We start from the raw sequence: 23892 nt of genomic DNA, 5'->3' as shown, positions 1-23892 counted from the left end.
TTGTATTTTTTTTATAGAGAAAGAATTTATATAACTTATTTTAATCACATATGGATTAATAACATATCGATATTATATGACTTTACCGCGTCAAAGTCACGGTAAATTTCAATCATTGTGGATCATCCGATTAATCGCACACATTCACATTGTGCCACGTGTTTTAATTTTATAAAATGATTTAAAAAAATGATTCAAACAAAATAACAACATGCAATTGATCTAATGGTTGATAGAGATCGAAAGTTACAGTGACTTTGGCACGCTAAAGTCATACAACCTTGATCCATGAAATAACAGATATGTTCGATATATGGTACATTTGGTTGTCAAAAGAAAGTGAGAATAAAGAAGTATGTAAAAAAATGCGGGAAGAGAGAAAAAGAAGAAAATAGAGTAGAATTTATTTGTCGATTGATATTAAAGAAAGAAGAGAGAAAAGGAAGAGAAATAAGTGTATGACTCTCTCTCTTCCTTTGTTTGGTTGGATAAAAAATGGAAGAGAGAAATAAAGGGAATTTTGAACTCTTATCCTCTGCATTCTGCAAGACTGCAACACAAAGAAACTCTCATTATTCCAAACAAACCATGTCGTTTATATGCCCACCGAATGTTGTTTTAGGGTTCATCAAAACAAACCCTAAATTCGACCCTCTTTCTCAAAAACACTCTTCGTTCCCAATTTCACTCAGATTCAAATGCTGCACCGCAACAACAGCATCAGAATCAGACAGGTACCCATTCCCTGTATCATACCTCATCAACAACTTCGATTTCTCACCTAAATCAGCTCTCATATATTTCAAAAACAACCATCTTCGTTTCGATACCGTTGAAAAACCTAATTCAGTTATCAACTTCTTTATAAACAATGGATTTTCACATTCCGACATATGCATCATCATCAGAAAAGCACCATGGTTACTTTCAGAAGAACCCCATGAAAGCTTATTGCCAAAGTTTCAATTTTTTCTATCCAAAGGCGTTACTTCTTCTGATATTGTGTCATTGTTGACAGCAAACCCTAGAAGTTTAAAAGTTAGCTTGGAGAAACGAATAATCCCTCTTTTTGAATTATTTAGTAAGTTTATGAAAACCAACAAGGATGTGGTTTGCTTAATTAGACATTTGTATTCATTTGACCGTGCTCCACATGACCTTATTGTGGCTAATATCAATTTGATGACTGATTTTGGAGTTTGCAATTCTGCCATTGCAAGATTGGTTCAATCAAGGCCATATATATTTGGTTCAACTGATTTGATTAAGTCATTGGAGGAAGTTAAGGGTTTAGGGTTTGATCCTTCAAGGACTACTTTTGCAGCTGCTTTGATAGCCAAGAAATGTATGAGTAAAAAACATTGGGATGAGAAAGTTGATACCTTTAAGAAATGGGGTTGGTCTGATAAAGATATTGTTAAAACATTTAGGTCTCATCCTGATCTGTTGTCTACTTCCATTGATAAGATTAATTTGGTGATGAGTTTTTGGGTTAATCAATTGGGTTGGAATTCCTTGGTACTTACTAAATGTCCAAATATGTTTACTTATAGTTTACATAAAAGGATCATTCCAAGGGCCTCAGTTCTGCAATTTCTTCTGATGAAAGGTTTGCTAGAAAAGAAAGCAAGCTTAGTTAACCCATTTAAGCATTCTGAGAATTTGTTTTTGGAAAAGTTTGTTTTTTCCTTTAAGGAGGAGTCTGATTATCTATTAGAGTTATATGAGGAAAAATTGAAACTTGCAAAGACAAAGGAGAAAAATGGCATGCCATCTACCAACATTGTTCTTTTGTGATTTAATGAAACTTGCAAATATATGGAGGTTCACTCATTTCATGATTAAAGCTTTCAGCTGTAGTCTTGTAACTTGTAAGTGCATCTTTTAACTACTTTTCCTTTTGTTCTCTTCATATTGTCACTTTGGGGGAACTTCTATCTTATATGATTTAAGGGAGGGACTAGATTAAACAGATTTGCAGCCTTTTTATTTAATTTTTTACCTACCATGGTTCTATGCATATTTTTTTGGAATACCAATTTTTCTTAATATGCATATAACATGTCATAGGGTCTTATAGAAAAGGATGGAGGGAGTACCTTCCTATAGTTTAATTTGATTGCTTTGTGGATGTTCAAGATGAAAATAAACTTAGAGGTTAATCGGCATGCACCGACAATGTAAAATAAGGATGTTTATATGTACCGGCGGCGTAGTATTTTTTAGCCTACAAATTAATCATATCATTAAAAAACTAAATTCTTGAATTTTTCGTTTCAGCCTCGGAGCCAAAATAGGGCAGCAGGACGGTACTAATCTGCAATATTCAGCCGAAAAGAATTTCACTTGCTCCAAAACTCTTACCCTGTCTATTCCAAACATTCTAAACCACCAAAATACAGTTGAACCGAACTTAAATCTACAATTAACAACATAAATTCTAGGGGTTTGTTTATATAATTCACAACTGCTTGTTTTTGTTTTTCTAATTAAACTTTAAGAGAAAACTAGTCATTCAACTACAATTTCACACATGAAATTTCTTCTCAAATTTTCTATCCTCTAAGGTTTGAACTCTAACCAAAGATCAAAACCTAAATAAGAACTCACCTTAGCCAACTTAAAGATGAGATGAAAGAAGCTCTCTTGCTCTCTTCTCCTCACCGTACCACACACACACACATCACCTCAAGTTCATCCAAATCCTACTTCAAGTTCACATGCAATAACCTTTTTGGAATCCATAACTCATAGGCTTCAAGGTAAGGGTATTTTCATGTCAATCTTCCTTCCAATCTGTTCTAATTCGTGCTCTACCCTTTCCATTAAAAACCCATTCATGGCAACCATAAGACCAAGGAATAGGATTGAAATTCATGATTTTAGAATCTAGGTTTGACTAATAAGTATGAATAAGTAAATTCTTGGTTATGTTTAATAAGCTATGTTGTTTTGCCCCAAATGCTTATTGCCCTGCTAATTGCATGTTTAATGGTTGTTATTGAGTGTGGTATGAATTGGGAATGATTTGGCCATGTTAATCTCTGATTTGGAAACCTGATTTCAAGAAATACCCAAATTTTAACAGGGTAAATCGATTTACCTCACATGTAAATCGATTTACCTAAGCCTTGTACAATGAAAAACCTTATTTGCAAAGCCTATATGATCCCTAATTGATAAGACATCAATCCATCATTTATTAAACATGATTTTAGCTACACATAACCGTATGGACTATGTTCGTACCATGAATAACGAAAGAACTTAGAAGGTTAGGAAGTTCCCCGGGTTTGGGATTTGAAGGTTAGGCAAGAATTATGCATATGTCAGTCAATTGATTTAATTGTAGTTATCATACACCACTAATTTAATAATTATTGCTTTGATTGATTCCATATGATGAATCCTGCTATTGACTCCATTTGAAGGTCTGATATAATTGTGAGTTTGTTTAACCATCAATGCTTTTGACATCATATACGGATTAGTTAGACACCTCTGAGACAGCTCACCTCAGGGTGTTCTGGTAAAATGAATCAAGACAATTCATGTGTGATACTGTTTACACTGATTTTTGGTAAACAATCGCTAGTTTAAATTAATTACTTAAGAGATCAACTAGTAAATCTCGGGACAAGTTGTTGTGCATTGAATTCAAAGAGTTTTGAATGTTCATCATTGGATTAAACATTTATTATGGTAAAAGACTTTTTAATGTACAAAAGGTTTAAATGCAAACAATTGTAAAAGGGTTTGAAAGACAAAAATTGCAAAGAAAACGTAAATTGCAAGTTTGAATGTAAAATGAGCGGAAGTTCACTCGAACGAGAGAACCAGCAAGAAAATAAGTTTGAAAGTAAAGACTTTGCAGAAATTAACGTTGCATTGAATTGTAAATGATTACAAATAAAAGGAATGGTTCACAGATTCATACATGTTTCTCTTCGTTTCTTGCTTTAGCATGGGTACTTTGAGTTTGTGAGAATTTCTGTATGCGAATTGTGACCCAGATTTTGACTAAAAAACTACTCCCTCCGGTCCTTTTTATAAGAAACACTTAGGGCAAAAAATTTGGTCCTTTTTATAAGAAACTTTGACCAATTTTCAAATATTTTAAATGTTCAATTTCACTTATGCCCTTATTTATTATGAGAGAGAATTTAAAAATAAGTAAGTTAGTTGAATAAAGAGTAATTAAATAAGGGTATACATGGAATAAATTTAAATTTATAAGAGTATTAAATGAAAATTACTATGTTAAATGTGCTTCATTGGTCTGTGTAATTTTTTCAAAGTGTTCCTTATAAAAAGGACCGGAGGGAGTAGTATTTATAGTTACAAATAGATAACTGTTGCCTAACGTTCTAATACTAATCTTCTGCCCCGTGTCTTCTTTCATTTGAAATGAGACGTTACTTGAAACACTGCAACTGTCGAAATCGAACCGCACTTTGAAGCAAGAAAATATTCTAAGTCCACAATCATTAATATTTTCATCTAATAGACTTGATCGAAAGGCATAGCTATATCACATAGTAAAGAAACTAAGTTATTTCTTCATCTTTTGCCTTTTTGACTTAAAGTATGATGTAAAATTCATACTTTTGAATACTTTCCATTAGAACTCTCTTATTCTTAAACACATTACTCTTAACCTTCATAATTAAGAGAATTTAAATAAAATCTCTCTTGTTCTTGAAGACATTTATGTCTTACTTTATGAAAGTCAAAGTCAATGCATCTTTGAATGTAGTCAACACTACTTTAAACAAGAGATTTAATGCATATTTTAGCTCGACTAAAATATGGGATAACAGATACACCGTTTTAATGATTAATCAAATATGCTAAGCTTGAAAATATTATATTTATCAATTGACTGTTATGAACCCCGGTGTAGTCACCACTCACCACCTTAGTTGGGTAGTTGGTTATCCACTGAGGCTTAGTAGTCTTACCCCACTATTTATTGTTTCCAGATAAACAGGTTGGTTGTGGTAAGAAAGTTATGGAGTAATTTGCTTGAAGACTTCTGACTGTGTTTAGTAGCTGCCAGTTATCTTAGTTAATTGTGATTCATGTTAAGACAATTTAGTACCTTGTACAAATTATCTAGTAGACTCTGTTGCTTCAAGAAATTGATGTACCTGTCTTGTGTTGTTAGACCTCGTATTCGTGCTATATACTAAGTTTGTGTTTGAACAAATTTCCTGTTGTAATTTTAATGTATCCTGGTACTGATTATGTATGCCCTTTATCATATTCTAGACAATTTAATATGTGGTGTTATATTTAGCATGAAGAATCATGAAGTGAAGTTTCAGTTTTTTCTATCCAAAGGTGCTTCTTCCTCTGATATTGTTTCACTGTTAAATGCAAACCCTGTGATTTTACAAATTAGCCTGGAGAAACGAATAATCCCTCTCTTTGGAAGACTTTGTTGGTATTGAAAGACATCGAATTTGATCGTTCTAAATCATACTTTGGAGATACATTGCTTGCTATGAGATGTATAAGCAAATCTAAGTGGAATGAGAAAATTGATAATGAAGTGATGGTGAAGTTTTAGTGCTTGAACTATTGTATCAAATAAGTTATATGACTGTTAGGATAAACCATTGTATGCTAGGTGCCAAGAGAAGCTTTCAAAATGATTTGTGGCAGCTATTGGCATTTCAATTAGTACCTCAAACTAATTTGTGGCTCTATACTGCTGATTACTGATTACAGTTCTTTCTAATAAAAGGTTTTAGGGAGAAGCTTTTGAACAGGCTATATGTTGATTTTGAAATAGTGTTCCTAAAGAAATTTCACAGAGGCTAGCTAGCTTTTGGTAGATTGTGTAACATGCTTGAATTGTATTAATTTGTTGGATTCTTTTTCTTTTCAAAAGCTATCTTGATATTATTTTGATTGCAAGATATTTTGAACATTAGACAAGGTAATTCAAACATGAAGGTCTTTATTTACTTGATGATCTCAAACACTTTTTTTCAAAAGAATGTTTATATATCCTTATTTATGTTGGCTTAGACAAGCCAATTGGATCAGCACAAATCACCCTACATAGTTCGGCACAAATCACCACTGAACTAACTAACAATCAAAAATCATCATTGAACTAACTTGCTTGAGAAAAAAAAAAAGAAGAAGAAAGATCAGGAGTATACTTAATACCAACCCAATCTTGATAAAAGTAAAAGTGACTACATCTCCAGCGAACCCTGACGTGAACAGACGCTTTCTCGGAGAGGAAATTTTTTTTCCTACCCCAACAATTATACCTTTACCCCAATTTCTCCTCCACATTCTCATCTCTCACGAATCCGTCGCCCCTTTTCCGGTAACTGTTCATACAGGTCAAATTCAGTTCCGCCGCCGCTCGATTTGGAATGAAATCAAATTCAAGTATGATGAAAAACTCTAGTTCACACACTCAATTTGAAATTACAACATACAATATGTTGAAATAAAATAAAAATTCAGTTTTAATTTGACATCCAAATCGCCCTCAATATTCTTTTTTCTGCTCCAATTCCCCTCTTCCTCGATTCCCAGAGATTATTGAAATTGAAGATTTGAAGAATTTTGCAAAAAAATAAAATAAATCACTCTGCTTTGCACATATTTGGGGAACACTGCTCATGACGCTGCGTTTGTTCTGAAACTGAAAATGACGGCGAACGGCAGCGGCTTGGAATGGACAGAGAGGGAGCAGCAACATGGGTGGTGTCGAACGGCACTGGAACGGACGAAGAAGGGTGACTATGATGGGAGGAGAGGAGTTAAAATTGTATTGTAGGAAGAAAGATGAACAGTGAATATTGGTTGTGTGGTTCAAGGAAGAACACGAGTGTGTTTTTTTTTTTAGCGTGTGTTTGGTTCTGCGGCGGAGAGAATTGATTTTGGCAGAATTGATTCTGTAAAATTGTTTCTGGCCAAAATTGATTTTAAGCTGAAGTGGTTTATGTTTGGATATATTCATGAAAAAGTGAGTTGAACAAAAAATTTGAGTGTAAAAATCAATTCTAGAATCAGAAGCTACGATTTCTAGCTTCAAGTAGAATCAATTCTGGAGGCAGAATCAATTCTACTTTTGAGAAACCAAACAAGTCAGAATCAATTCTACACGTCCAGAATCAATTCTGGATGCTCCAGAATTGAAACCAAACATACACTTAGTGTTTCTTTTTTAATTTTAAATCTAAACTTAAGTTTTCCGGTATAAATGTTGGGGTAAAAGTTAAATGGGGTAAAATTGGAATATCAAGTGGTTTATAGGGGTGAAGGTAAAATTGTTGGGGTAGAAAAAAAAATTCTCTCGGAGAAAGTTTTTTTTTCTTTGTTTGTTGACTTCACTTAGCAAGCCTCGAATTTAAATCCTTTCTACGCGACTTTCTTATCTTATTAAATTTCTACTCAGCTCGATAAGCACTTCGCTTCAGAGAAAGAGCGGTCAAACCACTAGGGGAATCATAATATCTTGAGCCAAGAAACCGCGCGGAAGGCGGGAAAGATGACAATTCAGTTGCACTAAACTAACTATCGATCTCTAAATAGATCTAACTTTTGAAAAATAAATTCTTTTAAATTAGTATTTCTCTTTCTTTATGGTAAGTTTAAATTAGTATTTCTAATAAGGTCATGCTAAACAGTATCCTGAACACTAATTAAATATACTAAAAAAGAAAATAAATGATAAACTTAATGATGAGAGGTGATAACTTTTTACGTATTTAAGAGTTGAATGCATAATACAATATAAAATTTTGATTTTGATATCCTTAGCCGCGTGTGTTCCAAAACTCTTTAGGGTTTTCCTTTAGATAAAAATTATAAAACAAAGAAGAGAATTTTGAAGTTTTGATCCTCTTCAACACTATCCTCCTCTTCATTCTGCAACACACCCAGAGAAACACTCTCACACTGTTCCAATCAATGTCCAAATTGTTTCTATGCCCACCGAATGTTGTTTAGGGTTCATCAAAACAAACCCTAATTTCGACCCTCTTTCTCAAAAACACTCTTCGTTCCCAATTTCACTCAGATTCAAATGCTGCACCGCAACACCAACAACAACAATAACAATAACAGCATCAGAATCAAAATCAAAATCAAAATCAGACAGGTACCCATTCCCTGTATCATATCTCATCAACAATTTCGATTTCTCACCTGAATCAGCTCTCAAATATTTCAACAACGGCCATCTTGGTTTCAATACCGTTGAAAAACCTAATTCAGTTATCAACTTCTTTCTTAACAATGGATTTTCACATTCCGACATACGCATCATCATCAGAAAATCACCATCGTTACTTTCATCAAGACCCCATAAAAGGTTATTGCCAAAGTTTGAATTTTTTCTATCCAAAGGTGTTTCTTCATCTGATTTTGTTCCATTGTTAACTGCAAACCCTCAAATTTTACGAAGTAGCTTGGAGAACCGAATAATCCCTCTTTTTGAATTATTAAGTAAGTTCTTGAAAACCAACAAGGATATCATTGCTTGCTTAATTATATGTTCGCAATTATCGGCTCATCCCTGTGAACGTATTGTGGCTAATATCAATTTGTTGACTGATTTTGGAGTTTGTAATTCTGCCATTGCAAGATTGTTTAAAACAAGGCCGTCTATATTTGGTTCAACTGATTTGATTAAGTCTTTGGAGGAAGTTAAGGGTTTAGGGTTTGATCCTTCAGTGATTAATTTTGGGATAGCTTTGATGGCCAAGAAAGGTATGAGTGAAAAACTTTGGGATGAGAAAGTTGATACCTTCAAGAAATGGGGTTGGTCTGATGAAGTTGTTTCTCGTGCATTTAGGTCACATCCTGCTGTTATGTTGGTTTCAATTGATAAGATTAATTTGGTGATGAGTTTTTGGGTTAATCAATTGGGTTGGAATTCCTTGGCAATTACTAAAAAGCCACTTGTTTTAAGTTATAGTTTGGAGAAAAGGATCATTCCAAGGGCATTAGTTCTGCAATATCTTCTGATGAAAGGTTTGAGAAAAAAGGATGCAAGCTTAGTTAACCCATTTAATTATACTGAGGATTTGTTTTTGGACAAGTTTGTTTTCTCCTTTAAAGAGGAATCTGATTATCTATTAAAGCTATATGAGGAAAAAATGAAACTTGCAAATACAAAGGAGAAAAAGGGCATGCCATCCACCACATGAGTAACGGTTTAATCTTGTTCTTTTGTAATTTAATGTTAGCTTTGTTCCTTCTCTGATTTGAAGTATTTATTATGACTAGGAGGGTTAGTTTTGTTGGCTTGATTCATTTGCCAACTTGAACTCCTGTTAATATTTTTTTATCTATCATCAATTTTAGATATAATGTTGATGTTCAGGTCTTGCATTTAGTACAGTTTCTTATTATCTAGAATCTAGTTAATGTGAAGCTCAAATGGCCTTGCATTTGGTCAGGGAATGTTTTTCTCATACACACTAAATTAAAGAAGAAAATAATTTTGTTGCTATTATTTTTTGTATTGGTTGTGCTGGGTAGTTCTTTATTGTTCAGATTCTAACAAAAAAAAATAAAAAATTTAATCTTTGATTATTGATATTTACTCTTTTATAGTTTCATTCTTAGTAAATTTGTAATTCCTTAGAACCAGTAATGCATGTCATGCACATCTCTTTTTTATTTCTTTTTTTGTTTTTACTGGAACAACATCCGTATAGCTAACATCTCTAACTTTATTTTTGTTTTTTTCGGGAGAATGTAAAAAATAAACATATACTATGACTAAGTATGGAATTGGAAACTAATTTCTGCAACCATGATTTGATGTCTAAAACTGGAAATTAGTACTATAAAATGAAAAGGTTCCATTTCACCCTCAAGTCAAAAGCGATTCCATAAGAGCACAATTTACTAGATCCACAAAAAGAAGTACAATGTTAGGGACACAAAATGGATCCAAAAGAGGAAGTAGCAACTTATGATGACAGCAACATTTCATGTGTGTATATTCAGTTATACTGTGCAACTCAATTGAAGTTCAATGCTTATAATATTTTCAGAGACCTTGGAGCCTGCAGAAAGTTTTGCGCACATTAACTTAACAAAAACAGCAGTTAAATATTTGCCTTCATCATTGGAGTATTTGGTTGGGTTGCAAACCTTGTTTCTGAATCTTTGTAATAATCTGGTGTCACTTCCATACAGCATTGCTAAACTAAACCTTTTATCCCTGCTTGATTGTTCAGTCTGTTGCAAATTAACAAAAATCCCAAATAACATCGGTAGTTTGTCATCATTGATGAAACTTTCACTGCAAGAAAGCAGTATTATGAACCTTCCTGAGAGTATCTCTCATATCTCAAGTTTGAAATCACTTGACTTAAGTGATTGCAAATGGTTTGAATGTATCCCAAGTTCAAGGTTGAAACTCTTGTCAGATTCAAAAGAAGGTACCTTCAAACTTCATTTCACCAATAGTTAACAACTAGATGAAACTTCTTGGAAAAATATTGGGTTTGAAGCATGGACTAAGATCAATAATGATGCATATAGGTCAGTGTTCTTCAGCTTTCCTTGAAGTGCAGTTCCAAGTTGGTTACCTTACCGTTGCCAATTAGTAACCATGGAAAAAAATTCTGCATTTTTTTAGGTGAAAACAGGGTCGTTGGATTGGCTGCGTGTGTCATTTTTAGAGGTGTAGATATGGAAGATACAGAAACATGAGTGTATTTTGTCCAAGATGACACGTTCCTATGGAAATATCAATTGGACTTCACAAACCTTGGCAACGAGCTCTTTCATGCTCACAACTTCACTTTAGAGATCCAAGAAGACAAATCTCATCTCTCAAGTTTTAGATCAACCGGTACAGTAACTTTTAGATCAACCGAAACAGTGAATGAATGTGGAATATGTCCTCTGTATACCATACAAAGCGAAGAAATGGTCTGAGATATTTATAAAATGTCATTGAAGGACCGAGTGGAGCAAACCTGCATCATAATTATGTTTTGTATGAAAACAAACAAAAGAAGATGGATGCATGGCTATTAGTTACAGGTAATTCTTTTGCTAGCTTTAAATGTTGAAATTTTGTTATATAATTCTCAGTTTTGGCATTTTTGAACTCACAAGTATACTAAACACTATCTATGGCATTCCATGAATTCCTTGACAATGATCTGTGAGATGTGTGTTTTGCAGTTTCCGGTATCAGCAAACATCATTTTTTGCACTTCAAGGAGAACACAAGTCACAGATTGTCAGAGGTTGCTCATTTTATTTGAATCTGTGATTTATAGATGTTGTAGGCATGCAATAGTTAGTTTTGGCTTCAGGCTTAAGGCTTTAATTGGTTGCATTATAGAACAGATACAAAATTCAAAACTTCTTTTAAGCCTTAATCTTCATCCTTGTTAGGTAAAGGTGTTCATTATTAGTATGGTGCTATTCATTTATTGTGAATCTCACTAACTCAGTTCCATTTTGCTTTCTTGAATACATGGTACATGTGATATATAAGCTATTCTCACTCATTTGGGAGGTTTTGGTCATGGTAAATTTTTATTTTATGATGAAACAAGTCATGGATCATTCCAGTTTTGAGTCCTAATTCACATCGAGTTGTGAATGTGTTTGTCCAGTGTGGTGATAATAATTTAGCGGAAACCTCACCAAATATATTTTACAAGTTCATATTCTCTTCTGTACTCAACTGGACTCCGAAGTGAACTCTGTCTAGCAACAAACTAATATAACAAACACTTCAGGTTGATATTTAAAAATCAATCCAAATTAAACCATATTAAATTATATCGAATTTTTTGTCTCAAAAACCGATGTAAACCACACCTCCAACATCTACATACAACAATAAGATAATAGTATAGTATTGTAAATTCTGCACATCAAATTTTACTTTCCCTATTGAAAAGAATGGTTTACTTTTTATTTAGCCACTAGACCACATCCATCTCGTTTTCAAAGATCATATAGTTTTTAATATAAATAATGAGCGGATTTCAATAGGCTTGTACCTAACACCTAACTGTTTATTTTCCGTCTTGCTTTTGAAAATATATACACCTAATACATAATACATTATTGTTAATATAATAGCTAATGCTCCTGATTAATAAAATAGCCCACTACAGAACAAGGTAAAATCGTTTATTGTTCTGAAAGGGACTTTAAGGTCCGGATTCAATAGTTTTTTAATATAAATTGTGAGTGGCTCTCTAGCTTTGTGTCATTTTCTGTGTGTCTTCACTGCTACAAAGTTAAAGCAGAGAACAAGATAAAAAAGACATGGAAGTTTCAGCTCTGACCAAGTCCTTATAAATGTTCAGGCTAAAGGCAAAAGGCACAAAACCAACAAGAGGCAACAAAAAAATTGATCTCCTTCCATTGTTGGATACGAATAATTCTACTATAGTACTATTGCTATGTCCTATCCAAAGTATGATGTGTTCCTGAGCTTTAGAGGAGAGGATACTCGTGAAAAAAATTGAGACATTCATAGATAATAGAGACATTCATAGATAATAAACTTGACAGAGGCGAAGAAATTTCACCAGCACTGTACAAAGCAATAGAAGAATCAAAGATTTATGTGATCATTTTGTCGGAACACTATGTTTCTTCAAGTTGGTGTTTAAATGAACTGACAGAGATACTGAAATGTAAGGAGACATATGGAAGAGAAATGATACCTGTGTTCTATAAGGTGGATCCATCAAATGTTAGGCATCAGAGACAGAATTATGCAGATGATTTAGTTAAGCATCATCAACAATTTGGTGGCAAAGTGGACGCGTGGAAGGATGCTCTAACCCAAGTAGCTGGACTCTCAGGCTGGGATTCACAAGTAATCAGGTCACTAATTTATTTACAAGCTCTAGCCATATTATTTATTACTCAATATTTTCTTGAGGGTTGAATTTTTTGGTTCTTTTTCTAACACTAATGATTACTAACCCTGCTAGTGCAGCTGTAGAGTATGGCTTCCTTTCAATTAGTTTTTATAGATAGAAGACTAATGTTTTAGTTTTCTTGATTATTTTTCAGACCATAAAGCACACTTGTTACAGAGATTGTGAAAGATATTTTGAAAAAAATGAATTGTTGTTTCTTAAGCAATTATGAAGGAATGGCGGGAATTGACATGGATATTGAAAAAATCCAATTGTTACAGAGATTGTGAAAGATATTTTGAAAAAAATGAATTATTGTTTCTTAAGCAATTATGAAGGAATGGCGGGAATTGACATGCATATTGAAAAAATCCAATCCTTGTTGCTCCTTGAGTTTCCGACTGTTCGTATGATAGGAATATGGGGCATGGGAGGGATAGGCAAAACAACAATTGCCAGTGCAGTCTTTGAAAAACTCGCAACTCAGTTCAATTACAAAATCATCATTCTAAATGTTCAACAAGAAATAGAAAGAGTTGGACTAGACCATGTAAAAAGCAAATACTTATCAAAACTTCTAGGGGAAGACATTACATGCTCTGAGAACAACTTTTCATTTGATCCAAGGTTCAAACGGACAAAGGTTCTTCTTGTTTTTGATGATGTGAAAGATTCTGATCAACGTAAAGATTTAATTGGAACACATAGTAACTTTGGCCATGGGAGTAGAATCATTGTGACTAGTAGAGACAAGCAAGTGCTTGAGAATGGCAATGCTGATTAAATATATCAAGTTAGGGAAATGGATTATCAAGATTCTCTACAACTCTTCTGTTTATTTGCCTTTAAACAAAAAAGGTTTCCATTAGCTAAAGGGCTTCCATTAGCTCTCAAAGTTTTGGGCTCATTGCTTTATGGCAAAGCAAAGGAAGTATGGGAAAGTCGGCTGCAAAAGCTCAAAAAGCTTCCCGATCTTAAAATTTTCAGATTGTTGAAGTTAAGTTATGATCGACTTGACGACGATCAAAAAGATATATTTCTTGACATAGCTTGTTTCTATAGAGGAGTATCGGAGAAAGTTGTAGCACTAACGTTGGACTCTTGTGGTTTATCTGCTTACATTGGAATGGACGTTCTTGAAGATAGGTATCTTATATCTATTTCAAAAGGTAGAGTTTGGATGCACGATCTAATACAAGAAATGGGGCATGGAATTGTTAGGCTTCAATGTGTTGATGATCCTGGAAAACGTAGTCGATTATGGAAGCCTAACGATATTTATGATGTTTTAAGTAGGAACAAGGTATGTTCTTTATGCCCTCAAATCTCACTTGATAAATCACTCTCTCTAATGAATTTAATTTCCCACATGTTGCAAATTAAAGGGATTAACAATTATTACATTTCAATTTTTTCCTGTTTATTTATCTCTAATAATTTTTAATGTTTGATTTTAGGGAAAGGGTACAGATGCAATCCGGTGTATATTCCTAGACATGACTGAAAAAAGTTCAAATACATGCTGATGCATTTAAGAAAATGCATAATTTTAGAATGATCAAGTTCTACACTTACTTTAGGAATAACTCAAATACTTGATCCCCTCAAAGATCTTTGCCACAAGACTTTTGCCCAGAAAATCTTGTTACACTTGATATGTCTTATAGCGATCTTGAACAACTTTGGGAATTAGGGGATCAAGTATTTCATTTCAAGCTTTATATTGTGTGCCTTTTATATTTTGATTATATAATTATAATTCAAAAACATTATATATTGAATCAACATTTAGATCAATAAAATTTGCATTCTACTGAAATTTGTGTGATTTACCAAATGCAATGTACATATGTTTATACTCAAAGTTCATTAATTTTTTGTTAATCTGATAGTTATGACAGATTTTATAAAAGGAAACGTGGGCAGAAGGACACAGCTAATCATTCCCTTATAGGAATGTTTCCTTATTCAGTGAGGGAAGAGAAAGTAAATCTAGATCTGATTGATTAAATAGGAGAAGGTTTTCCTGCCATTGTTTTTTATGCATGATTTGAGTGGTGAATTTTACCCTAGGAGAGCTAAGGCCTCTCGAAGTGCCTCCTTTATCATTTACAGCTTATTTCCTTTCATTTTAGTCTTCTGTTTGTATTGTGAGCTAGATCCCACATGAACTCTAGCTATTTCCAGCAATAAGATTTCTATTCACTACTATATTCTACTATTTTATTTTATTGATCAATGTTCAGTCGTAATCGAGATCGAGTCCTATCATAATCGTTACATTTTTTTCCTCTAGACTTTACCAAATTTGAAAAGGCTTAACCTTAGTTATTCAAAGAAGCTGATAGCAGTTCCAGGCCTCTCTTTCTCTCCAAATATTGAAGAAGTAATTCTTAGTGGTTGTGTAAGTTTGACACAAGTTAATTCCTCTAGCTTCCTCAACAACCTTTACATTTTATGTATAGAAGGTTGTACTGAACTCAAGAGTATAGATATTCTTTGCAATATTCTATCAAGACAATCTGGATTAGTGACTCTAACTGATTGTCACAACCGTGAAACACTTTTAATCAGCAGTAAAACTGATCATGTGGTTCAATTTACTCATTGTTATAGATATTATAAGTTTGAAAGAATGAAATCTTGTTGTCGAGAAATAGAAATAGAAATAGAGATGAATGGCGAAGGGGATTACGAGATTCGGGAATCATTTTCAGATACTGTAACTAGTATCAATGATTTTTATTGGTTTGATATTTCCAAATGTGAGTCCCTAACATGCCTACCAGCAGAACTTTTAAATTTGAAGTTTTTAAGAAGACTTTCTTTCAGTGGTTGTTTAAAGTTGGAGGAGTTACCTGAAATCGAGGAGACTATGGAAAATCTAAAATGTCTCATCTTAGACGAAACAGCAATAAAAGAACTACCTTCATCCCTGCACCATTTGGTCGGGCTGGAAGAACTGATATTGTAAAGTTGCACAAAGCTTAAGAATACTCCATCTTCTATCGGAAATCTCAGTAAACTTCTCAGGTTAAACCTTGCCAATTGTGCATTACTTGAAACTTTTTCAAGTAGCATTTTCAAATTGAAGTTGACAGAACTCGATTTTGAGGGTTGCTCAATGCTTAGGACCTTTCCAGAAATACCAAATGACAGTGCCTGCTTGTCATCCTTGACTGAACTTTAACTGAAGGAAGCAGTATTGTGAACCTTCCTGAGAGTTTGTCTCATCTAACAAGTTTGGAATCACTTAATTTAAGTGATTGCAATTTGCTTGAATGTGTTCCAAAGCTTCCACCAAATCTAGAAAAGTTATTGGCATTTGATTGTCCTTCCATTAAGAGAGTGGGGCTAAATTCAAGGTTGAAATCCATGTCTGGTTCCAAATCATATACCTGGGAATTTCATCTCACCAGTACTCAACAACTAGATGCATATTCTTGGTGTAATATTGGGATCAAAGCAATGATTATGAGCATTTGTGATGCATATCATTATTCAGCGATCTTTTGTTTTTCAGGGAGCGCAATTCCTTCCTGGTTCCCCTACCAATGCCATGGACATTCAGTAGTCATGAATACATGTGATCCATATTGGTGGGGTACAGAATGGCTTGTTGGATTCGCTCTGTGTGCCGTTTTAGAACATGATGGTATGGATGACACGACAACAGAAAAGAGGGATAAATTGAGATACACAATAAGATTTGAATCCAATGGTCAAACACATTTTCTCCCCGATGAGAATGGATGCTTTTTCTATATTGAGGTTTGAAAAAGAAGTTTCATCCACGATCACACATTCATATGGAAGTATAAATTGAACTTCATCAAAAAGGTCATTCATGACTGCAACTTCACTATTGAGATTAAAGCAACAGATTATTTCCTTAGGGAAACATGGAAGCCTAATAGTCAATCAACCGTCAAGGTGAACGAATGTGGAATATGTCCGCTGTTTTACCTAGGATAATAGATAATAGCAGCAAACAGACGAAGATGGATGACTAGTTGTTCCATGTAAGTACTCTGTACACTTTTTATGGCATTCCATGGATTCCTTGACAGTGATGTATGAGACGTGTTTTGAAGTTTCCCGGATCAGCAGCAACATATGTTAACTTTCTTTGTTTCCCATGACTACAATTTCTTTTATCTGTTATAACTTACAATTTTGGCTACAATAATTTTTTAGAGTTGTTTGGGTAAATAAAATCCAAATATTCCAAGTTTATAGTATATCAATGGTTTTGTCTTTTGAATAATTAATGTTATAATTGAACCTCATATCACTGAAATATGTTTTTGCATATAGTTGACAGTTGTAAAACCATAAATATTTTTCTTCATCAACATAGAACAACTAATTTCATATCACTGATCTTGTCAAGCTAGTCAACTTTGATTTTACTTTCTGTATTGATTGCTTTCGGTAACAAGTTGTTATTCGTATTTCAGACATTTGGTAGACACAAACTCAGAAACATCATTTTCTGCACTTCAAGGAGAACACAAGTCACAAATTTTCAGAGGCTGCTCATTTCATTTGAATTTGTGATTTATCGATGTTGTAGGCATGCAATAGTTAGTTGTGGCTTCACGTTTAATTTGAAAAAGAGAATAGTAGAACATTGAAATTTCTGCCCATCAAATTTGACTTTCCCTGTTGAAAAGAATGATTTAGTTTTTAGCCACCGCATCTCATTTTCAAGGATAATGCATGTTTTTAAAAGTAAATAATGAATGGCTCTCTAGATTATCAAAAAGATAAAAAAAAAAAGAAAGAGTGGTTCTCTAGCTTTGTTGTTTCGGTTTTTGCATGACTTAACTGATGCTAAGTCAAGCAGTGAACATGATAGAAAATACATGGAATGGAAGTTTCATGACAAAGTATTTATAAACGTTCAAGCTAAAGGAAAAATGCACAAAACCAACAAGAAACAATAAAGAAATTCAGCTCTGTCCAATTCTGCTATACTGCTATTGCTATGTCTGTTCTAAAGTATGATGTGTTCCTGAGTTTTAGAGGAGAGGATACTCGTGGCAACTTCACAAGTCATCTTCATAAAGAATTGTGTAGGAAAAACATTAAAATATTCATAGTTTATGGACTTGAGAGAGGTGATGAGATTTCCCAAGCACTGTACAAAGCAATAGAAGAATCAACAATTTATGTGGTCATTTTGTCAGAACACTATGCTTCTTCAAGTTGGTGCTTAGATGAACTGACAGAGATACTGAAATTTAAGGAGAGATATGGAAGGCAAGTCATACCGGTGTTCTATAAGGTGGATCCATCAAATGTTAGGCATCAGAGACAGAGTTATGCAGATGATTTAGTTAAGCATCATCAACGATTTGGTGGCAAAGTGGATACGTGGAAGGCTTCTCTAACCCAAGTAGCTGGACTTTCAGGCTGGGATTCACAAGCAACCAGGTTACCAATTTATTTGCACGCTGTTGTCATATTTATTACTTACTTTTTCTCCAACTCATCATTTATGAGGGCTGTAAATTTTTGTGTTTGGATCCCTACAGGAACCATTAGGTTTAGGCTGTTTCTCTAAAACTAACTATTACTAATGCTGCTAGAGCAGCAGTAGAGGATTTGAGTCTAAAATTTTGCACATGAAAGTTTGACATGTCTTTAGAACAGGATTTGGATACTCTCAATCTCCATTTATCTCAATCACTCTCAACAATAATAAATCCTAGCCACCAATTTAATATAATGGTAGAAAGAGAATAGCAACTCTATAAATAGAAATACACTATAACAAAAACTGTATTTCAATTCCCCTTCTTTTTTTTATTCATATTCTTGTTTGATAAAATTTCAAAAGGAAAAAATTAAGACATTGGGCTCAATGAACCTTGTGAGCCTCACCATGATCCCCACATAAAAATATTTTAAAAGAAATTTGATATAAGAAATGATACCTTTAGAAGCTTTTAAAAAGGAAAGAATATGTGTGAATATATCCAATGATGTTGTTTCTCAATAACTGTGTGATTTCATTTCAATTAGCTTTGATTGAAAGAAGACTAATATTTTAGTTTTCTTTATTATTTGCCAGACCAGAAAGCACACTTGTTACAGAGATTGTGAAAGATATTTCGAAAAAATTGAACAATTGTTTCTTAAGTGATCCTGAAGGAATAACTGGAATTGACATGCATATTGAACAAATTCAATCCTTGTTGTGCCTCGAGTTACCGACTGTTTGTATCATAGGAATATGGGGCATGGGAGGGATAGGCAAAACAACAATTGCCAATGCAATCTTTGAAATACTTGCAACTCAGTTCAGTTCCAAAAGCCTTATTCGAAATGTTAAACAAGAAATAGAAAGAGTTGGACTATCCCATGTAAAAAATGAATACTTATCACAACTTCTAAATGAAAGAATTGCATCCTCTGAATCCAATTCTTACGATCAAAGGCTGAAACGAACAAAGGGTCTCATTGTTTTTGATGATGTGAAAGATGCAGATCAACTTAAAGATTTAATTGGAACACATCGTAAGTTTGGCCAGGGGAGTAGAATTATTATGACTAGTAGAGACAGGCAAGTGCTTGAGAATGCCAATGCTGATGAAATATATCAAGTTAGGGAAATGGATTATCAAGATTCTCTACAACTCTTCTGTTTATTAGCCTTTAAACAAAACCATCCAATAGAATCTTTTGCGAGCTTAACAGAAAAGGTTTTAGATTATGCCAAAGGGCTTCCATTAGCTCTCAAAGTTTTGGGCTCATTGCTTTATGGAAGAACAAAGGAAGCATGGAAAAGTGAGTTGCAAAAGCTGGAAAAGCTTCCCGATCTTAAAATTTTTAGATTGTTGAAATTAAGTTATGATGGACTTGATGAAGAACAAAAGGATATATTTCTTGACATAGCTTGCTTCCATAGAGGAGAATTGGAGAAAGATGTAGCACTAACATTGAACTCTTGTGGTTTCTTTGCTTACATCGGAATGGATGTTCTCAAAGATAGGTGCCTTATATCTATTTCAGATGATACTATTTGGATGCATGATCTAATACAAGAAATGGGGCATGAAATTGTACGGCTTCAAGGTGTCAATGATCCTGGAAAACGCAGTCGATTATGGAAGTATGAGGATGTTTATGATGTTATAAGAACAAGGTATGTTATTTAGTCCCTCAAATCGCACTAGATAACTCACTCAATCTCGTTAGTTTAGTTTGTCACTTCTTCCTGTTTATTTTATTTATCTTTATAATTCATCGTGTTTGCTTTTAGGGAACAGATGAGATCCAGTGTATATTTTGTGATATAATGGAAATAAAGAAAGAAGTTCCACTCCTCGTACATGCTGAAACTTTCAGGAACATGAATAATCTTAGAATGATCCAATTCAGGCGTAACATATTTGATGACCATAGAGAACAACTTAATTTGCTCAAAAAATGGACAATTTCAGCATATAACTATAGAGAAGAACTTAATTTGGATGATTTCCTTTGTCCGTTTCTTGAAAGCCTTCCGGATGGCTTAAAACTTCTTCATTGGGATTGCTTCCCTCAAAGATCTTTTCCACTAGACTTTTGCTCAAAGAATCCTGTTTCACTTGTTATGCGTTGTAGCGATCTTGAACAACTTTGGGAGGGGAATCAGGTATTTCACTTCAAACTTCATTCCGTTTGTAGCTTAAGTTCATTACTTTTTTTGTTAATCAATCACTTTTTTTTCTTCTAGGCTATACCAAATCTGAAGAGGCTTAACCTTAGCCATTCTAAGAAGCTGATAAGAGTACCCGACCTCTCCATGTCTCCTAATATTGAAGAAGTAAGTCTTAGTGGTTGTGCAAGTTTGACACAAGTTAACTCCTCTAGCTTCCTCACTTAACTTCTTACGTTTAGAAGGTTGTATCGAACTCACGAGTTTAAATATTCCTAGCAATATTCTGTCAAGATCATCTGGATTAGTTGCTCTGCATGATTGTCACAACAACCTTGAAACACTTTTAATCAGCAGAGATTACGATGTTTGGGAGTCATTTTTAGATACTGTTCCAAGTATAAATTATTTTTATTGGTTAGATATTTCCAATTGCGAGTCCCTAACATGCCTACCACCAGAACTTTTAAATTTGAAGTTTCTAAGAGAACTTTCTCTCGGTGGTTGTTTAAAGTTGGAGGAGTTACCTGAAATCAAGGAGACTATGGAAAATCTAAAAGTGCTCATCTTAGACAAAACAGCAATAAAAGAACTACCTTCATCCTTGTACCGTTTGGTTGGGCTTGAAGAATTGAGCTTGCAAAATTGCGCAAAACTTAAGACTATTCCATCTTCCCTTGGAAATCTCAGTGAACTCCTCAAGTTACACCTTAACTACTGTAAATCACTTGAAACTTTTCCAAGCAGCATTTTCAAATTGAAGTTGACAGAACTCCATTTCAAAGGTTGCTCAATGCTTCAGACCTTTTCAGAAATACCAAATGAGTGTGGCCGCTTGTCATCCTTGACTGAACTTTCACTGCCTGGAAGTAGTATTGCAAACCTTTCCGAGAGTATGGCTCATCTGTCAAGTTTGAGATCACTTATTATAAGTGATTGCAAATTGCTTGAATGTGTACCAAAGCTTCCACCAAATCTAATCCAAGTTATGGCATTTGATTGCCCTTCCATTAAGAGATTGATGCTAAATTCAAGGTCTGCTTCCAAAGAAAGTTTCTTCAAATTTAATCTAACCAGTAGTCAAGAACTAGATGCTACTTCTTTGAGTAATATTGAAGAGGAAGCATATATTAAGATCAATGATGATGCATATTGGTGGGTGTTGTTCTGTTTTGCTGGAAATGCAGTTCCTGATTGGTTCACTCACCGATGCCAGGGACATTCAAAAACTATAAGAAACGATCATTTAAGTTTGTACGAGGGAAACAGGCTTGTTGGTTTCGGTCTCTGTGTTGTTTTGGGACGTGACTTTCCATTTGAATTTTTCCCTAATAATAATGGCTTTACATACAAATTAAAATTTGAATCCGATGATCAAAGACACTTTCGTCCCATCATGCTTGCAGTTGAATATGATTGGCAAGGTCGAGATAGAAGATTTACCCAACATCACACATTCCTATGGAAGTTTGAAATGGACTTAGCAAGAATTGGCAACCGGTTATTTGGTGCCCACACTATCACTTTTGAGATCCTAGATAAGCATTATCGTCCCTTATGTTTTCCATCAACCATGACGGTGAAAGAATGTGGAATATTTCCTCTATACAGCAAAGAAAATGATGATGATGATGATGATGATGATGATGGCGGCATTGAAGGGGCGTGTTGGATCATGGATCCCTCTTTAAATAAAAGACAAAAATAAAATAAAATAGAATTAACATAAAATAGTTAGAAGAGAGGACATTATAATCCAATTCTTGTGCCATCTGCCTAATAGCTGCTAGTGCAACTGGTCCAGTTAATCCTATGATTCTTGAATTAAACTCTGCAGTTAATCCAATGCTTGTGTCAATTGCATGATTTAATTTTGTATGTGATGGATGAATTTATTTATTTTATGATGAAACATGTCATGGATCATTCCAGTTTTGAATCCTAATTCACATCAAGTTGTGGATGTGTTTGTCTAGTCTGGTGATAATGATTTAGCAGAAACACAAAATATATTCTACAAGTTCACCTGAGTAACCATGAAATGGCACTAAAAGTGACTTGAATAGGTTTGTAACATTGCTATGATCCAAAACTCAAGGTCTATAATAACTTGGGTGGAAAACTGAGTAGTGTGTATAACTCCTCGTTTGTAGAGATTTATTGCTATCAGACATTACTATACTGTGAAAGTTTTCTGTTTGCAATATTGTGTTGGATTTTGTATAACTTAACTGAGATGCAAACTCAGAACAAAGAGATTGGAACTGTTTGTCCTATGGCAGGGCTGTTTTAGAGCTTCTATCATTTGCCATTTGCCAATAGGTTTTGTTGTCAGGAAATGAAATGTTCTGGATTCTTGTAATTCTCATTTGGCATCAACTGTTGAAAATGTTGAAGATGCATTGATTTGTATAGGCAACCTAACACCTCACTTTTTTTCTTCTTTCTTTTGATAGCATGCCATAACAATTATAAAACCTTAATTTTTTAATAAAATATGTCCTGTTGCTTTTGAAAATACTCCCTCCGGTCCTTAAGAAAAATTTTACTTTTTAGATTCGTTGCGAATCTGTTGAAATATTTCCTATTTAGTACTATTTATTTTCTTATTTAAGAGTCATTATACTTATTTAAGAGTCATTATATTACTCCTAAAATAAAGGAGCTGAATTTGTATTTTCTCTCCTATAAAAGGAGCCCTTTCCTTCATAATAAATCATTACAGTCAGTTATCACTCATATGCTTTTCTACATGGTATCAGAGCTCTGTTAGGGCTAGGGTGATACTGTAAAAAAAAATATTTAAAAACTTCTGACGACCCGTTCTTAATCCGACCTGACCGATCCAAACTATGGTGGATCCTACGCAAACACCACCTCCTCCCGGAGGTCGTGGAGGCGGAGGCGGAAGTGGCACCAACGTCAATTCTGGCGGCTCCAACAACAATTCCGGCAGAGGAAGTGGATTTATCATGCCAGAAATGCCCAGTTTCATGACAAACAACAATTTTAACGGTGGGATTGGTTATGGCAGAGGAGATCCCAACAACAACCTTTATGGGTTTGGTTATGGCTACCCATTTGATGGTGGTTACGGTAACTCAGGAGGTGGAGGTCAAAATAACTCTCTTCAGGTTAATGTTCAGAAACTGGATGGCTCAAACTATCCTGAATGGTCCCAAACTGTTCGACTTATTCTAGAGGGCAAAGGGAAGTTGGGTTTTCTTACAGGTGATGTTCTGATACCTGCAACAACACATCCTAATTACAGGTTCTGGAAATCTGAAAACTCTTCTATTATTGCCTGGCTTATTAATAATATGGAGATAGGTATGAGAAAAACATACATGTATC

The 23892-nt window shown here is 34.2% G+C and overlaps 3 protein-coding genes and 1 pseudogene across 5 annotated transcripts; all 4 read left to right on the top strand.

Annotated features, from left to right (window-relative positions):
• Nucleotides 1-434: 434 nt before the first annotated feature.
• On the top strand, nt 435-5298 carry LOC123885180. Of its 3 annotated transcripts, none has more exons than XM_045934445.1 (2): nt 435-1871; nt 2281-5298. In XM_045934445.1, the coding sequence occupies exon 1, from the start codon at nt 496-498 to the stop codon at nt 1795-1797; it is 1302 nt and encodes a 433-aa protein (XP_045790401.1). In that variant the 5' UTR covers nt 435-495; the 3' UTR covers nt 1798-1871; nt 2281-5298. The 3 variants fall into 3 exon arrangements, with proteins under 3 accessions (XP_045790401.1, XP_045790399.1, XP_045790400.1); XM_045934443.1 differs by having other exon boundaries at nt 474-1871; nt 4983-5298; XM_045934444.1 differs by having other exon boundaries at nt 481-1871; nt 4991-5298.
• Nucleotides 5299-7766: 2468 nt separating this feature from the next.
• On the top strand, nt 7767-9487 carry LOC123883991. The gene has a single exon (XM_045932958.1). The coding sequence runs from the start codon at nt 7959-7961 to the stop codon at nt 9180-9182; it is 1224 nt and encodes a 407-aa protein (XP_045788914.1). The 5' UTR covers nt 7767-7958; the 3' UTR covers nt 9183-9487.
• Nucleotides 9488-9621: 134 nt separating this feature from the next.
• On the top strand, nt 9622-22474 carry LOC123886518 (annotated as a pseudogene).
• On the top strand, nt 16694-20535 carry LOC123883990 (disease resistance protein RPV1-like). The gene is made up of 4 exons (XM_045932957.1): nt 16694-16912; nt 17351-18329; nt 18970-20043; nt 20161-20535. The coding sequence occupies exons 2-4, from the start codon at nt 17881-17883 to the stop codon at nt 20195-20197; spliced, it is 1560 nt and encodes a 519-aa protein (XP_045788913.1). The 5' UTR covers nt 16694-16912; nt 17351-17880; the 3' UTR covers nt 20198-20535.
• Nucleotides 22475-23892: the final 1418 nt, after the last annotated feature.

Source organism: Trifolium pratense, linkage group LG5 (assembly GCF_020283565.1).
Source record: "Trifolium pratense cultivar HEN17-A07 linkage group LG5, ARS_RC_1.1, whole genome shotgun sequence".
Classification (NCBI taxonomy): domain Eukaryota; kingdom Viridiplantae; phylum Streptophyta; class Magnoliopsida; order Fabales; family Fabaceae; genus Trifolium; species Trifolium pratense.
Note: the sequence above shows the minus strand (reverse complement) of the source record. Positions and strands in the feature narration are given on the sequence as shown.